Here is a 17,379-nt window from a genome sequence, read left to right as displayed (position 1 = left end):
TGCCTTTAAAAAAAGAGGAGGAGGAGCATACCACTGGATACTGAGCCAGGTTGTTGTACGTTCTGCCTGCGATGGTGTTGAGCTGCATCAGGTAGTCGAAGTTGGAGATCTCCCTGTTCACCCATTTCTGTAAAAAAAAAAAAAAAAAAAAGAAGCAAAGTTCACATATTATTTCCCTTCATGACATCACAAAGGGCAGTAGCCCCTCCCACAAGTGGGTGACACTCCCACAGCTAGGTGTTTGTTCTGCCCTGAGTCTTGCCTTCTCAACTTAAATAAGAGGACATGGAGCGAGAAAGGCGAGCCCTTCCAGAGAGGGGGCGTGGTCAGACGCAGCTCATTTACATATTTAAAGCTACAGACACAGAAACAAGACGTTCTGAGCAGGGCTGAAATAGTCACAGGCATGTTTCGGGGAGCTCTGAGACGTTTTTAAACTGGTTGAAAAGGAGGATAATATGTGACAAGTGAATGTAAAAGAACCAACAAGGAACCTATTGTTCTCTGTGAATCAAAACTGAAATCACACCAGAGGACACATGTTGGGAGACACAGCCAATCAAATCAATTATTTTTGAATGATCCACTATAAAATAAGATACATGATGTGTTAATATACATGACTAAGTTATAAGTGGATTTGACTTTTTTGATGTGAGAGTACGCTGTCCTGACCTGTGTGAGTCCAGAAGCTTTGAGGAGCTCCTGCGGCGATCTGGTTCCGTAAAGGCTCAGGGACCGCAGCATCAGCATGCGGCTGTACACCTTGTTCCTCGTCTCCTTCTTGAAGTTGAGGAAGTAAGTGGTCTGGTCGATGAGGAAGATCTCCAGAGCCGAGCGGCGGAGGTTATACCGGCGCAGGTGGACCTCTCGGATCTGAGACAGGGGCCATTTGAAGTCGTGGCCCACTCCTTTCAGGAAGACAACACAGATGATGTAAGAGAACGTTTTTTTTTACTAAATCTTCTCATCTTCCTCTCTCACGTCTGGCCTCACCTTCCTCTTTCTCCTGGCTGCTGTCATAGAAGTAGATGTGTTGGGTGGTGAGCTCCAGGCGGCCTGGAACCACGTCGACCACGGTCACCAGCTCGCAGTCCTCCCACAGCACCAGCTTCTCCTTCTGGCCCGCCTCCTCTGCTTCCACTCTGCACGACATTGACAAAGACACAGGAGGCTGTAAATCATGACCTTTAGTGATGAATGCTTCAATGCCGTGGTTGTATACAGGGTACTGACTGGTTGTTGGCGGCAGCAGGGTCGTCCTCCGGCAGCTCTAGGATGTCGTCCTCCAGGTCGCTGACTTTGACCTGTTTCACAGCCTCCAGCAGCAGAGAGTCCGAGTGCACACGCTGCTGATGGACACCTGGGCGAGGCGAGGAAGACAGGAGGAGCATTAAAAGTCACATGAGGCATCCAAACAAGGAGTTCCAGCTAATATCAAATGCCAGGACTGGAATCAATCCTTTTTTTGGTTTCCTGCTCTTCCAAACTTAAATAGATTTTCTCAACTTATTTTCAATCTGACGCACGCCAGGTGGTTTCATTAACTCCGGCAACACTCCCGCTAGCGTCTCGTTATTAAAAAATATAAATTTAGATTAAAAGAGCGAACGCACAGCATGAAGGCAGACCCGAAGGAGCATGAGAGATCCAATCTCAGAAAAGGACATATTATCCCCCTTCTCCACCTTTTCAAACAGTCCTCCTGTGGTCTAAATGAAACATCTGTGCTGTGCTTTGGTCAAAATATAACATGAATCAAGCACCAGAGGAGGTTTGTGACCCTGTATAAACCAGCTCTCTCCGAACGCTCCGTTTTGGTGTGTGTGTCTCTTTAAATGCAACGACCCCCACTGAGTTTTCACAGTAGACATCACTCCTCCATAGAGAGAATAAAGGTTTTGTTCTAGTCTGGTGGTGGAGTCCATGGGGGGAGATACCAGGAGAGGGGAGGGGATTATTTTTACCAGAATCCCACTGTGACATCACAAGGAGAGCACATTTAAAACGGAGCATTTTTGTCTGCGTTGTAAGACTTATGCAGACCACAAACAAAGGACTGGATGGGTTTATTTCACATTTTGTGGGTCAGTAGACACTCAGGTTACCCAAATAAATGTTCAAAACATAAAAGTGGATTTTTCATAATATGTCCCATTTAAAGTGTAAGATCGGTGTTTAAAAAAAAAAAATAGTTGCTTATGTTTGAAATATTTAGGAAGAAGATGCAATCTTGGGGCATATCATTTGAAAATGAGCCAAAATCCAGAAGTGGAAGATCTCCCTTCATTGAAACATGGCCGACATTTGCCAGGAGGTCTCAGATTCTATCATTAACGGTATTTCAAGTGTGATCATTGGATGCCCCCCCCCAAGTATTTGTTCCCCTGATAAAGTCTAAATGAGCGCAGCAGTACGCGACCTAACCACTAGGTCATCTGCGCCCTGACTAAGGAAAAACAAACTAACAAGCACAGCGCATCATCATACAGGCGATGGAAGGGTTTGACATACATTCGGCTTAAAGAGGATTTTCAATGGCAGCCCTTTCCTAATCTGTTTAATAAGGACATGCTGGATGAGTCTGATTATATCATTCTGAACACACACTTATGTCCCTCATCATCACGTCTTGTCACTGAGGAGGAGCGGGCACTTTGTCAAATAGAGCTAAATCTCTTGAGGATATTTTGGAGTTTTGCTCTGATGCAAATATTCAAGTAAACAATGGAGAGACTGAATCAAAGATCATGAGTATGAGCAAGAATGTCTCACCGAGGTTGTCTCTCAGAGCGCTGGCCTCTCGGTGCGGGTCATAGTTGTAATTTCGGACCAGTTTCAGCCTCATGCGGGAGAAGTTTTCAGCACTCGACACCCTCCAGTGCATCTCATCCTGCTGCCTGTTAGATATGGTAGCAAACACCATGGACAGACATTATCTTTATCTGTACTGCATCATCATACAAATGGACTTTTTCTAGTTTGTATGCATCAATACAGTCAACATGGTGCGCTTTATATTGACGTGATTTGAATTATTACAGGAGAAACAGTGGGGGAGTAGACAGTCGATGTCAGTACCTCTCGGCCCACGGCCCCCTCTCGCACACCAGACCCCGGCGCGCTGCCTTCCACTGCCTGAGGGTGGCACTGTTCTGGCTGTGCTGCTGCTTCAACATGCTGTTGTAGCGCAGGTTCTCCTGTCGTCCTCGGCGAGAGAAAGGCTCCACAAACTGCTCCTGGAAGAAGAGTTTGAGCGTGATTGTATACATCAATAAAGTCAACACGGTGTGCGTTATATTGACATGTGATTTGCATTATTACAGTGGAAACAGTGGGGGTAGTAAACACATTTGATCAAAAGATCCTGTGGTGGGGATGCAGCTTTACCTGGAAGCGGATCTTGCTCTCTCCTCTCTCCCGCTCCCGCTTGTGCAGGCTGACCATGAAGGCCTCGTAGCACTCCTTCCAGAAGAGAGCCATGGTCTCGTGACCCTGGCTGAATGTTTCAATCTCATACTGCTTCATGTACGGAATAATCTAAAGGCAAAGAAAGTTAAATTTACACACTAGCATTACATCCAATAAATTAAAGGTTAAAGGTCGATCCACGTACATATTTGTCGAGGTAGACGCGCCACTCAGGTGAGTCGCAGTATAACCGGAAGTCCTCGAAGAAGGACGGGCTGCCGTTGGTGTCCGGGAGCTGGGGGAGGTGCAGCTCCATGTAGAGGAGGCGGTGCACTTTGGAGAGCAGCGTTCGCAGGAGAGGAACCAGGAAGGAGTACGTCTCCTCGGTCTGCTCTTGGATGGAGCGCCGCAGGATGCTCTCGACCTTGCCCAGCAGGTAGCAGGCCTCGTCCTGGCTGGACACCTCTTTAGTCTGCAGGATGCCGTTGAGCTTGGCGGTGGCCATGGCGCAAACCTGAGCACAAAGGATTTGGAATGGTTGTGATTGGACAAACACAAAAAGGGCAGAGTTCAATTTGGTGAAACTAGCTCACCTCGGGGTCCTCCTGCGCCATGAAGCCGAGCAGCAGCCTCAGTCCCACTTGGGAGAGCTGGAACCACTGGGTGCCGGACGTGTACCACACCATGAGGCTGTCCATGAGCGTCACCGTCTCCTCCAGCACCTTCTCCGTCCACAGAGCCGGATTGACGAGGCCCTCCGCCTGCAGGAAGTCCTGCACCACGTGGAGCAGCCGCACCGCGTTCTCCGTGTGCTGCGGCAGCGTGGCGGCCGAAGCCTCGCGGTTATCGCTCACCGCCCACTCCAACATGCGCTCCATTAAGCTGAAACCCAAACCCAGAAAAGTGTTCACTAGCTTGTCTCTGGAAGGCATTCGGTCTTGATTTCAGATGGTCTGGTAGCGGATAAAAAAAAAAAGGCTGACCTGAGTTTGATTTGGTCGACGGGTAGCAGCAGCTCGTTGGCGGTTCCGAGTTTGGTGAGCGCCGAGAAGACCTGACCGCGCTCCAGCCACGCCGAGTCATCAGAACCTTCCACTCCCCGCCACATCACACAGAGGACTATCTCCAGCAGCATGTTGCACAGTTCCTCCTCTGCCCTCTAGAGGGAGACATCACACCGAAGAAACAGAAAGAGGGTTATGAGAGACTGAATCGCTCTAGTGTTAAACTGCATGCAGGAAAGAAATGAAGTGACACAAGAAGAAGGTAGGTTACCTCCTGTGTGCAGATGATAATATTCCTTAACTCAGAACTTAATGCATGATGATTCCTCTTAAAGCCTTGTGACAGACCTCAGTTTAAGTATGATCCCCGACTCTAATCTCAAAAGCTTCGCTGCGCTCGAGGTACTTTGAAAATGAAAAATGTATTCTACATTTGACAGCCGGCTGCGGGAGGGAACAAGGCCGTAGTCTCTCGTCCAATTTCGGCCCCCCGGGAACAAATGACTAAAAAGAGTCCATTAGATGAAAGTCAGCGCTGGGGCTCCCTGAGGTGGTGGTGACATTTTCACCCGCTGAGTTGGGAGCACTCGCCGTTTAGCAGAATTAAAGCAACCTCAAGATGTGGACTACTATATAAAAGAAAGACACAGAGGGGGAGAGGGGGGGAGGCTCTACTACCTGGCTCCTTTAACAGGCTTAATTAAAACTGTTTAAGCTCATTTTAGGTGATATTAATCTCACATTTTAAAAAAGTACTTTAGATGGAGGCAAAGCTGTTTACATGCAGGTAGAAGAAGTCGACTTATTATATAAATCCAACTAAGGCCACTCAGATCCTCCAGTTCCTCTCTTTTAGTTGTTCCACAGAGCAGGACACAAAAACCTCCGAGACTGTGGAACAACCTTCGTGAGGAGCCGAGAATATTGAGATTTTTAAAGGCAGTCTTAAAACTCATTTATTCAATCTGGCTTTTATATAGTGCGTTATATAAATTAAAATCTTAATATTATTTTACACTACAATTTTAAATATTTTTCTATGTATTCATTTTACTATCTTATTGCTTTTATGTGTCGTGTTTTATTTTTATTTGATTCAATTCTTATTGGTGTCTCTCAATGATTTTATAAACTACTTTCTGCACTCCTGTAAAGCACTTTGAACTGAAAGGTGCTATATATAAATGAAGTTTGACTGATTGAAATATCAATATGGTAATTTAACAGCGCTTTCAACAGATTTGACTCACTGCATCACCACTTCATGACTTCTCTCAATGGAGCTCATGAATGATAGTCACAGGAAATGGAAGTAAAGAGGCTGAATAAGAGGAACACAGCGGGATACAGAAGTCCAAGAAGAGGGACGATACGAAAGTGACACCAAATTCCAGTGAATAAAAACATGATTCCTGCAGGATTAATGGAGCGTTATATATTGCAGAAGCCGTCTCACCTCAGCATTGTTGAAGGACTCCCCCAGTGAGATGTTGTCACTGAACAGGAAGCTGTCCTCAGTCATAGAGGAAGACGCGTCTCTGTCCCCAGAGCCTCCTGGAAAGGGCTTTGAGGTCTCGAGAGGTGATGGCGTGCTGGGCATGCTGCCCGGCGTTTGGCTGCCGCTCTCTGCTCCCTCGTAGGCCTGCAGATGTGACAGATCCAGCACCAAGCCCCCCGACTTCCCCACCACCCAGGGTTTGACGTGTAGCTGCGGCTCCGCGGAGGCAGAGGACGAGGGCGTGTCCAGCAGAGAGATGACGTCGCCGTTCTCCATGCTGTCCACAGAGCGGGCGTCGCCTACGCTGAGGCGGTCGTCCTCCAGCCGGTCGAGGCGGCCCGCGCTGCCCGTCCGCCCCCTCCTGTCCAGCGGCAGCTCCAGGCGGTTGGCGCAGCCGGCGGCGCTCGGCCGGTTCAAATCCAGGCTGCAGGCGCTGACGGTGTCGGCGCTCCGCAGCGGTAAAGAGCCTTCACCCCGCAGGTACAGACGCATCAGAGTGTCCTGCCAACACCGCTGCTTTGAAATCTGGACGGCGGCGTCCTGCTGGGACTGCAGCAGCTGGTACACCTGCAGACAGAAGAGGAGGAAGGTGAAAGTTTGACGACACCTGCGGAGGAAGAGTCATGACCGACACTCTTCAAAGCTGAACTTCGGCTGCTAATGACTCAACAATCTGCTCAAAATGTAGAACTGAAACATCCAGATAAAGTTTCCAGTTTCCAGTTTCCTCCTGTGCTGCAGGGGTTTGAGTATTTGGAAAGGAGGAGGTTTGATTTCAACAAACTGTCTTGTTACAAAAACAAGACAAATAAACACTCACAGAGCTAATTGGGTGCTTTACGCTGACAGAAAAACAAACACAACAGATCTTTATTGAAAGTTAACCATCATAATGGAACAAGAAAAAGAGGGAAGTTAGGGAAGCTATGAAGAATGACTTCTCTGTTTTCTTAGCTTCTTTAAATCGCACCTTTAATGTTTGCACTGACTGTTATTTTCTTTTTAAACATTGCTGTATATATACAAACAACACAGCTTCAGAAGATCAACACTTTTTTTTTTCTAATTACAGATTTATAGGTTCTTGTTTAAATTGCACATATATTTTTATCCCTGCACAGGTTATGTACATTTCTTGTATACGTCTATTTTTAATTGCACAGTTTAAGTTTGATTCATCTAGGGGTATTCTTTAAATCTTTTTTTCGGGTTAATATATATGTATGGGGGGGGGGGGGGGGGGCGTCGGTTTTATGGTTTAATTTGTAACAAATGTTTCATGTCATGTATGTCTTTGTAACCTGCTACTGGATGCTTTGAATTTCCCTCAGGATCAATAAAGTATCTATCTATCTAGTAGCTGCTCAGTTATTGTTTGTTTTATTTAGTTATCAACAGGAAGTCAGGTTGCACCGATTCAACCAGCAATGCATTTTAAAAAAGGTCACATTCAACCGTTCATACTTGAACATGTGACTGCAGGAAGAGAGATGAACGACTCTCCCATTGACTCACAGACGCCCCAGTGTGTGTGTGTGTGTGTGTGTGTGCGTGTGTGTGTGCGTGCGTGCGTGCGTGTGTGTGTGCGTGTGCACGAGTAAATAATGGATGAAGGGAATCCAGCATAAAGAGAGGAGAGGATATAGAAGGGTAGAAAGCTTCAGGCGATACCAATCAATCGCTCGTTTCCCGTGTCTGCTGCTAATTAAAAGTGTGCTAACTGCTAACGGTTTTAGATGTCTCAGGTGTTTGCTCACCCTCTTGCAGACGATGAGGCGCACGCTCGCTCCGGCCCGGTGCGTGAGCTGGACCAGAGACATCAGGTCTTTGTAGTTCACCATGTGATCTGTTCAGAATACAAAAAAGGGGAACACACTGAGTGTTAAATGTATGAGGTGATTCATGGAGCTGAATCAACACAGCTTCTCTGTTCAATGACAACAATCAGTATGAGTGGTGCCTCATCGCTCCTTGAGGACTCATAGGATTGATTTCATTAACTCAAAGGACCATATGTGAGCGGATAATGAAGCGGCTGCAAAAAAGAAAATCAAAGCAGCGAGACAAATAAAGACAGACTGATCGATTAAATGATCAATCCTATGCTGGATCACTGCAAGGAGCGTCTTTAAAAGAAGAGAAGGGAAAGGGGGAAATCCGACCTGTGTGGAGGACCTGGTTGAGGAGGCAGCGGATCAGAGTGGGAGTGATGTGGAGTTCAGAGAAGAGCAGCGAGAGGCCGGCGTAACCTGCCTCCCTCAGGCGTAAACGCTGCTTGTTCCTCTCGTAGACGCGGTCGCAGCGCAGCATGCGCTCGAACAACTTGAGGGGCAGAAAAAAAAAAAAAAGAGGAATCTCTCGTCATTTACAGCAAAATACAGCAGGTGAGAGTTGATCATTATGTGTACAAAACCATCCTGAGAGGTTCAGCAGATTCTCGGCTAACTTCTATTTTTTATTCCTGAACTTTTGCATGTTTTTTTCTAAGTCAAACAAATGTACTCAATACTTTTTTTTTTTTTTTTTTAGTAGTCAGGGATTTACTGACCTTGAAGACGAGCTCTCGGAGTCGATCCGAGTGCTTGTTGTTGAGCAGGAGAGCGTAGCAGGAGTCGGCGGCGCCCGGCTCGAAGAGGAGCAGGAAGATCTGGTCCCGGGCCGGGCTGCTCTGGAGAAGGCTGAGCAGCATCTCCAGCAATCCACACAACTGCAACACACACACAATCACAGAGGATTTTTTTAAGCTTTCAAGATTGTGAAGAAAATACACACGCCAGATATTTGCGTCTTTAACCAAATAAAAATGAAATAAAAGGGAGGCTGTTTCTGGTGTCAAACTTAGTGATTTGATTGCGATATCTGTATCTGGACATTTAAAAATAATCCTTAAATAGAGATTTGGATTTGGTAATTCTTGTGTATGGCATTAGAGGCCTGTCTGGCTTGATGCACGAGTAAATATTATCAGAGTGGCAGCAGATGCAGAGCGGTGGGAGAGGATCGTATCGACCATATGCTCGTAAAGTGTGATGTCAGCTTCCACATATAGTACAGCGCTGTAAGAGGATATGCAAAGTGACGGACAAAAATGCAAAAAATTAGACAGAAGTAAAAGAGGAAGAGAGAGTGAGCAGGTGTGACAAGAAGAGGGAATGGATTTCACACACAAAGAAAAAAAAAGCACTGACAGATACAGACTTGTGGGAAAACCTCATTTGAAGAGGTGTTTGTGTCAGGAAGCAGTGGCTGATGGCTAACGCTAACAGAGGTTAGAGATAATGCAGAGAGGTTGCAAGAAACAGCTGCAGGGCAGGAAAATGTGTAGACAGATTCCTGCACGGGAATCCCTGCATGGAGTTTTTTTTTTTTTTAAATAGCCGGGGGGCATTATGAACTTATGAACACATGGCTTATTATAAGAATTTCTAAAAAGTGCCTCACCTGCTCCTCGTCCCCAATGGCAGCGATATATCCCAGAATGCTGTGCATCTCGTCCTGGGACATGCCCTTGCTGATGTAGTACTTGATGAGGCCGCAGAGAGACGCCCTGACGGTTCGAACGTCGTCCTCGCTCAGGTCGCTCTCTTTATTGCCGTTCTTCCTGCAGAGGAGAGAAGACGATTAAAGGGACACTTCACCCATTTGCATTAAGCTTTGTATCATCAATTTCCAAGATGCCAATTCCTTCTGGAAGAAATCTCTGAATGAGTTGAGAAAACGGCCGTATGTGTTGTAGTAAATGTCTGTAAATAGAGGACATTAGTGGGAGTGGCCTGCGGTGCTGTGCATTCTGGGATTTGGTGTCTTTCATCCACATGAGCCAAAAAGACACTTTCTGCCTTTTCTCTGCCAATAAATGTATTTCACATTTCTACTACATATATGACCCAATGTCAATACAGATTCATGTTTCAACGGTGAAGTATCCCTTTAAGTCAAGGTTTCGGTGGGGGACTAAATACTCGGCGCGATATAACCTTTTGGAAATTGGAACTCACCCGTAATAAAGGCGCACGTTGTCCAAAAGGAACTGAACTCCGTACTTTTTCCTGAACTGCTTCCTGTTGTCTTTGATGACCGTGGACATGTACTGGATGTGACCTGCGTTAGATCACCACAAACAGAACAACGGGCTAAAGGTTTCGACCTCATTTAAACAGGCTCTCACACCAAAACAGGATAAGGAATGGAGATCTAACCTATGCGTAGAGGGAAGTCTCCTTTGTTCCAGATGTTGAAGTTGAACAGCAGATGTGTGTGGAGCTGCTGCAGCAGAGCCTGGTTCTTCTCGTACGTCACCTGCTCGATCAGAAGCTGCACGGCGACGAGAACGCTGACGTCCACGTGGCCAGCCGGCAACTGCAAACACACAAAATGAAGATGCATTGGATTTTGCACTTTTACTCACACTAAAGAACATTTACTGCCTTTTACTTTATGCCCAAATATCTGTTTTTTTGAAGATAAGAGAGAGCTTAATGTACAATAATAATCAAAACACTGAAAGGAAAAGAAAGCAGACACATTAAAGGGTTAGAAAACAGACCTTTCAGCAACAAAAATACAGAATAAACAAGGATTAAATATGTTTATGTAGGTAATGTAAGCCCCGATAACCATTTGGAGGCTTGTTGGAAAATTAGTTCTGATAAACAGAACGTCTACAGGACAGATAAGGAACATTTTGGTGTATGGAAACACATTAGCTCTTTATCTACACTTTTACAATTTACAGGGTGTGGTTAGCAGTTATCACCACGTCTAAGACTTTATCTTTGATCTGTGTCTCTGTGGACGCTTTTAATTTTCCCAGAGTGTAAAAGTTCAACGCCCGACACACAAAGACAGCTGGAAAATAATTTTTTTTGGAAAAGTTCTGAGCAGCTGAGGAGAAAGGACGAGTAATGAACACAGACGAGACATAAAAAGAAAATACAACAAGGGGACAAAAGCTGTCTGAGGTCGTTTGCTTTCACTGGGGAGACGTCGATGAGCATGAAGCGCTGTGTGGATTCTAGAAACACAGTAAAAGTCAGATCGGCTGAAGGTCTCACTTTGTTGCTGCAGCACCGAAATAATCCAGTTTAAATAGAGTGAAAAACAAAAAGAGGCTTATGTTCTCTTTTTTGCATGGATAAATATTATGATTAAGGTTTGCGCTTGGCTTGTAAATCATACTCAATGCTTTGACTCTTTCCCCTCTATATCACAGGCTAACATTGTTTTTTTTGTATTCAGGGAAGACAAGGAACCACACATCAGACGGACGGAGGAAGAGAACTGACAGCCACAATTTAAATACAAAGCGGATTAAAATGACCAGGAGGCATTGTTTCAAGGTCACAAATAGCAGGCGGTCAAAAGGGACTGCCTCCTTAATATTTCCTTTTCTGTTTCAAACTAGTTTGCATGAGAGAAGAACATACTTTTACAGTTTCTCTTCAGACAAATGGAAGCAAAGAAAAGTGACTGAAACACCTTAAGAGTATGCTTTCACTATGAGAAATATGATTAAACAGAGACCTTCTGCAGCAGGCCTCCTAGTGTAGCAACACTGTGTGAGTGGAGCAGATTCTCCTGGTTGATCAGATGCCTCTGCAGGAAATGCTTCAGCACCAACAGGAAGGTGGCCACCAGATTCTTCTCCAGGCGCGCCTCTGAAACAGAAAATGTCAAAAAAACTATTTGATTTGACCCACTTCCAAAAGTTACGTTCAAAAAGGAGGAAATGAGAATGATTATGTTACAGACCTGAAGCCCTATTGGACGGGAGGATGACCCAGTCCCCATCGGCTGGCGTGGTTACATCAGGGGTGATGAAGTCGGACCCGGCTGCGGGATCGCCCGCCTGTTGATCCGGGGTCACGAGGGCCAACTGCTCCAGGATGGGGAAGAGCACCGGCAGGCCGCCCACACAGTTGATCATATCCTGTAGATAAGATAAAACAGAAAAACTCGTATTCAACGGGAACAAACAGGCGTGCAAGTCGAGTTGAAACACTCAGGGAAGTGGCAGCCGACCTTGATGTCCCAGTTGACGACTTTATTCCCAGTCAGGCGTCCGTGCAGCATGTTTGGAGACAGATCCAGACAGATGGGGTTCCTGCACGCCTGAGGACAAAAGAAGCGCATTTCCTTTCAAATAAATAATGAGGAAATCTCTTTCTCCCACTGCAACGTTAAAAACATAACTTGTGGAGGCTGTAGTCCTCCAAGCGGGCGGCCTGGGTTTGAATCCGACCTGTGGCTCCTTTCCCGCATGTCATTCCTTACGCTCTCTCTCCCTGATTTCCAACACTATCCACTGTCTCTCATATAAAAAGGGACAAAATGCCCAAAAATAAATCTTAAAAAAAAAAAAAAAAAAAAAAAAAAGAGATAACTTTAAGGCCCAAGAATCTCATCCACATCCAATGCCTTCAACACTCGTACACAAAACGGATGCCCAAACCAAGGCTTGAGTACGGTAACTGCCAATATCAAGTATCCCTACAAGCAGGTTTAAAAAGATCATGGTGGATAAACACTGATTACTAAGGGCTGGCACTACACTGTTATCGTCTGCTATTGTAACATGATAAAGGACAAAAGAACTGTCGTTTTTTTAGGGGGGGTTGTGATGTTTTTCAGGAGTGGATCGGTGCACTGACTGGTGTACTTGCCAATAATGCACAGTAGGCAGTAACACAGGTCCATGCTGGTATTGTTTTCTGAACCGGTATGGCTATCAGATATACTTTAAAAGGGGATGGAAGTACAAGTTCGATTAACAAATTCTTGGCCATCTGGGACCCATTTCTTGCCCACTTGGACAAAGCTGATGTGGGTTGAAAACTCACCTTGTTACAACATCGGACCTCTTCTTAAGAGAGTTAGCTATGCAGCTATGCAAGAAATTTCTGTTTACTTTTCACTTGTTTTTTTTGTTTCACCTAATCTTTTAATGCACATACATGTCTGAGTTCTTTCCTGCATGTCGGTCCTCTCTCTCTCTCTCTCTCTCTCTCTCTCCTGGTTTCCTGCTCTATCACGACATTAATTTAAAGGCAAAGATAAAAAAGAGAAAGTGGAATTACCTTAGGTGAGTAATGCAGCAGCAGTTTGGTGGAAAAGTCTCCGAGTTCTGATTCCTGCGCTTTAAAAGGAGAGATGCAGTTTGGACCTGTGAACGAGACGGACAAACAAAGAACTTTAAGTTGTAACTTTATCGCTCCCTCTCATCAACCCTCTGTAACAGCGTCGAGTTCCTGCTTACCTGCGCTACAGATGGCTTTCACATGGTTAGGCTGCAGAGGTTCATGGAAGACCATGACGCTCCCCAGCTGGCCTTGTAGGGACGTCGGGCTTCCCCACTCGCTGTCCTGTGTCCCCGCCGAGATGAGCTTGGTCACGGACTCGGGTTTCCCCCCGAGGAGGCCTCCCCACGTCTGAGGTGAGAGGATGCCACCCAATGAGGAGCGAGTGGTGGGCGTTGTAGCCGAAGAGAAGGGAGGGTCTGGGATTTGGGAGGGCGGGGGGGTGGTGGTGCGGTGGCCTGCTGAGCCGATGCAGCAGGAGATGAACGGCTGTGAAGGACAGATTACACACAAAGCTGGTTGAATAGCTGTAAGGCATTACAGTACATTTTGTTAAAGAATACAGGCCGGTGTAAGTCTCACCTCGGTCATTGTGGGGTACTTGAGGGGGGCGGAGAGCTTCTGCTGTCCATCCACATAAATATAAACGAGACTCTGTCCAAACGGCCTTTTCCCTGGAATATGAACTACACCGATGCTGTGCTGTAAACAGAAATATAGATGAATGTAGGTTTCTTTAATATGATTAAAAAGTGTTCATTTTCTAATTTTGTAAGTGTCGAGAAATGTAAATTCTGGAAATTTGAAAAAAAAAATCAGAGAATCAAAAAAAGAGCAAGTACTTTGACTTTTCTGTTGTATCTTTCATCACCTGAAGTACACAAGTGTTAATACCATCAGACTCAAGGATTCTGAGAATTTAAGCATTGAGAAGTCAAAGATCCCTCTGATTCATATTCTGCTGGGTTTCCCTAATTTGTTTGTTTATTAAAAGATGATTAAGTCTAGACGTGAGTTTCACATTCCAGAGGCTGTAAACTCACCCAGAGAGAGTCACAGAAGCAGTAATCAGGCAGCATGACTGTGACGTACTCCTTCTTGGTACAGACAGCCACCACCAGCACGCCCGCCGAGCTGATGAAGGCCTCGAACCCCGTCCCTCCCGGGGTGAAGAAGCTGTGCAGGGGAAAAAAATATATATATATATAAAGAATGAACGGGGAAAAAGCATTGCTGTTGGAATCAGCTTACTGCTATCTAGCCAATCAGTGCATCCCACCTGCGAGTGAAAAAAGTGATGATTTCATAAGAAAAATTGAAGTATGCTTTAGCTAGTGAAGACCAGACTTTCCTCTCACCTGTACAGCTGTTTCCTCTTGTCCTTGCTGGGCGGGCCGAGCTGGTCCTGATCGAGTGACAGCCAGGCGACAAAGCTGAAAGCAGAGCCCGACCAGCGCTGCACTGTCGGAACTACGATCCCGGCCATGCTGGGCGACAGATCAAAGTACTGCATGGCGCTCTCCAGGCCCTGCTTCCGCACCATGGCGAGCAGGGCTCTGAGAGCAGGACCCACGTAGGGGTGCGCTTGAGTGGCCTCGGGCGGCCTGAGGAGGCGCACGAGTCCCAACAGCTCTCTGGCGCTTAAGGACTGCGAGCCCAGCGAGCCCACCAGTCCGAAGAGGCTCTCGGCGCACGAGCGGTGTAAGCGTTCATGGCGGTCCAAAGCGGCCAGCGCTCGCATGACCATGGCGGCGTTGACGCAGGTGGCGCGGGTTTGGCGGTTGAGGCAGCTGAGGCGGCGGAGCCAGTCGGCGGTGAAGAGCTGCAGCTCGGACGAGTCCAGCTCGGCGAGCCACTGGACCAGCAGCAGCAGGGGCTCCACGTTGCTGATGCCCAGGAGCCCCACTGAGGAGTGCTCGCCCTCCACGGCCTACACACAAACACACACACAAGGACACACAACAAGACTATGACATCACACCAGTGCAGCCAGAGGTTAGCGTCAAACGACTTGTGCTGCATTGTTTACAGTCCAAATAAAACCACAGACGATCTTAAGCCCACCATGTTCATCAGCTCTTTGAGGAGGTGCCGCGACGGCTGCCCGAGCGAGGCGAGAACTTCATACAGGTGGTTGTACCCGATCCTCTCCTTGAACACCTCCTGCAGAGGGGGAGCAGGTTAAAAAAAAACAAAAAAACAAATGAAGCATACAACTAAGAGCAGAAAATATGAACACACATTTTGTGATTATGAGTTGTTGTCACCTTTGCAGCGGGGGATTTGTGCATCACTGTCGTTAGGGCTTTGATGGTAGCGACGGCGAGGGAGTCTAGTCGCCCTTGAAAGACCTGAAGAAGAATCAGAAACTGGTTTAGTAACGCGCTAAAGTCGCTGTTTGTTCTTTTTTTAGTAGTTAAGTTGATTAGCCACAAGTCAAATCTCCTTTTTATTCCAGATGGATGTTTTAGCGGTTTTATAGCAGCGACACTTAGCGGGAATAAAAAGGAGATTTAAGTCGACGCCTTGGAGTAAAGACTGCACTGCAGACTTTACAGTGCGGATATGAAAAAGTGTCGTCTTTCTGCTCCAGGTGAAGAAAGCGATCCTTTAAATAGATCAGACTGGAGCAGGAAGCCTTCAGGTCTTTGTGATCAAAACAACAACAACCACAACAACCCACCTCCAGCGTTCAGACAAAGACACAAAGAACGAGCCTCACTCGTTGTCCTCACGCAGACAAACATCCACAAAAGAAGCATGCAACCCATAAATCAAAAAAGCCAAACACACACACATCTCCATCCAGCTCCGTCCTCCTCCTCCTCCTGGGTCACTGAACCCCTTGTGTCATTATTAAAAAAAAAAAAAAAAAACACCTTCAGAGATTCTTGGACCAGCTGGAGAGGAAATGCAGCAAAAAAAAAAAAAAAAAAAATGAAACACTTAAATCATCACTGAGGTCAAACCCTATTAGGACACACACCAGGCCAATGTGACAGCATTCCAGTGGAACCCACAGTTTACCGCAGAAACCAGGATAATGTGGAAGGGAGAGGAGAGTGCAGGTGGGGGGAGTGAGGGAGGGAATTTGAATGACATGATGTAGCCGTGAAAGAGGGCAAAGGGGTCACTCCACAGCAAGACCCCGAGAGCTATAAAGCATCCATTCTGTGTTTGGAATTTAAGTTTTAATTTTGATTTTCTTGATCCTAATTAAAAGCTGCTTTAACCTACTAAGCTCAAAAAGCTGCCGAGCAGGTCAGAAGCATCTCCCGCTGCTTCAGGTTACAGCTGCACAACAACAAAGGCACACTGGTGTCTGTGTCTACACACCTGTATTCACATTATCCTGATCAATGGAGGGATTATACCTGATAAAGGTGGCTATGTGCGTTTAAGTACAAAGGGTAGAATGAAGGCACACTGAGAGGGGAGCAGGTGACCTTTTAAGAACTGAATGAAGAATGAATCATGGCGTCACTTCCTGATTTGGTTGAGCCCTTTGTTTAAAACTTCTTTTTTTTTACCTTCTGCATAAATCGTCAGGTATGGATGCTCGTTGTTTTTTGTAGATTTTCTGTTATGTAAAGTGCTTTGTGCTGAACACAAATGGAAGTCTGGTCGTCTGATTGATGGATATGAATGTGAGGGTGTTGGGCTTGGCTTGGCTTAGCTTAGTATAGACACTTTTAAGAACGGCCATAACAGCTAGCCTTGCACCTTCTACGATCATCGTTTAGCAGTTTGTGTAAAAAAAAATAAAAAAATTGCCTCAGGCAAGGCACGATTCTTTCCTACCATGCCCGAGCCAATTGCTCCCTCCCTCCCCTCTCCCCTCCCCCCAACCGGTCTGTATTCACATTAGTAAAATCGTCCGATGCAGCAGGTGGTGGCTGCATGCACATAGTTGGTTTGCAAAATCTGCCAAGAAGCAGCGAGAAGAAGAAGTAGCAACCATGGCAACCAGTTGATGGCTATTTACCATCCTGTTATCTGTGCATGTTTTTTTTGTTATTTTAGGCGCCAAAAAAAAAACCGACCCTCTTCCTACTTCCACATGTAGTCACTTGCCCCGTCATTTTTCTACTTCCCGGGAGGCAATTGGTTCAAATCTTCCTTTCTGCTGCTTCATACTTCACAGAGACGTTTAGGAATGATATTTATCTTTTTACCCAGCTGTTAGCATGAGATGTCCATACACTTCAGAGAGAACTTTTACTACTAATGCAACGTGTGTTTGCTTAGCCACAAATAAAAAAAAAGGATGTTTTAATTCATAAGAGTAGCAGTATACAAATTCTTAACGCTACAACCGGTAACACCACAATGTGGTACAACAGAATCTGTTGAATAAATAATGCGCATTCAACTACTGGTGTGTTTCCTG

General features: G+C 46.0%; 1 protein-coding gene across 4 annotated transcripts in view; it reads right to left on the bottom strand.

The window, feature by feature from the left end:
- The window catches only part of nbeal1 (neurobeachin-like 1), a 42,193-nt gene that overhangs the window by 9,081 nt on the left and 15,733 nt on the right, over positions 1-17,379 (bottom strand). For all 4 annotated transcript variants that reach the window (XM_061032605.1, XM_061032607.1, XM_061032606.1 and 1 more), the window contains 27 exons: positions 15,257-15,340; positions 15,054-15,152; positions 14,348-14,919; positions 14,033-14,165; positions 13,572-13,691; positions 13,169-13,478; positions 12,990-13,075; positions 11,935-12,024; positions 11,665-11,842; positions 11,437-11,570; positions 10,113-10,272; positions 9,912-10,014; positions 9,355-9,514; positions 8,462-8,620; positions 8,076-8,235; positions 7,671-7,759; positions 5,872-6,480; positions 4,395-4,570; positions 4,005-4,293; positions 3,617-3,925; positions 3,391-3,540; positions 3,082-3,239; positions 2,776-2,900; positions 1,237-1,363; positions 997-1,145; positions 676-911; positions 32-127 (listed from right to left, as the gene is read on the bottom strand). In XM_061032605.1, the coding sequence (XP_060888588.1) occupies positions 32-127; positions 676-911; positions 997-1,145; positions 1,237-1,363; positions 2,776-2,900; positions 3,082-3,239; positions 3,391-3,540; positions 3,617-3,925; positions 4,005-4,293; positions 4,395-4,570; positions 5,872-6,480; positions 7,671-7,759; positions 8,076-8,235; positions 8,462-8,620; positions 9,355-9,514; positions 9,912-10,014; positions 10,113-10,272; positions 11,437-11,570; positions 11,665-11,842; positions 11,935-12,024; positions 12,990-13,075; positions 13,169-13,478; positions 13,572-13,691; positions 14,033-14,165; positions 14,348-14,919; positions 15,054-15,152; positions 15,257-15,340 (5,061 nt within the window). The remainder of the gene's footprint in view (positions 1-31; positions 128-675; positions 912-996; positions 1,146-1,236; positions 1,364-2,775; positions 2,901-3,081; positions 3,240-3,390; positions 3,541-3,616; positions 3,926-4,004; positions 4,294-4,394; positions 4,571-5,871; positions 6,481-7,670; positions 7,760-8,075; positions 8,236-8,461; positions 8,621-9,354; positions 9,515-9,911; positions 10,015-10,112; positions 10,273-11,436; positions 11,571-11,664; positions 11,843-11,934; positions 12,025-12,989; positions 13,076-13,168; positions 13,479-13,571; positions 13,692-14,032; positions 14,166-14,347; positions 14,920-15,053; positions 15,153-15,256; positions 15,341-17,379) is intronic.

This window comes from Labrus mixtus, chromosome 24 (genome assembly GCF_963584025.1).
Source record: "Labrus mixtus chromosome 24, fLabMix1.1, whole genome shotgun sequence".
In the NCBI taxonomy this organism is placed as follows: domain Eukaryota; kingdom Metazoa; phylum Chordata; class Actinopteri; order Labriformes; family Labridae; genus Labrus; species Labrus mixtus.
The sequence above is the reverse complement of the archived record's forward strand: the minus strand, read 5'-3'. Positions and strand labels throughout refer to the sequence as shown.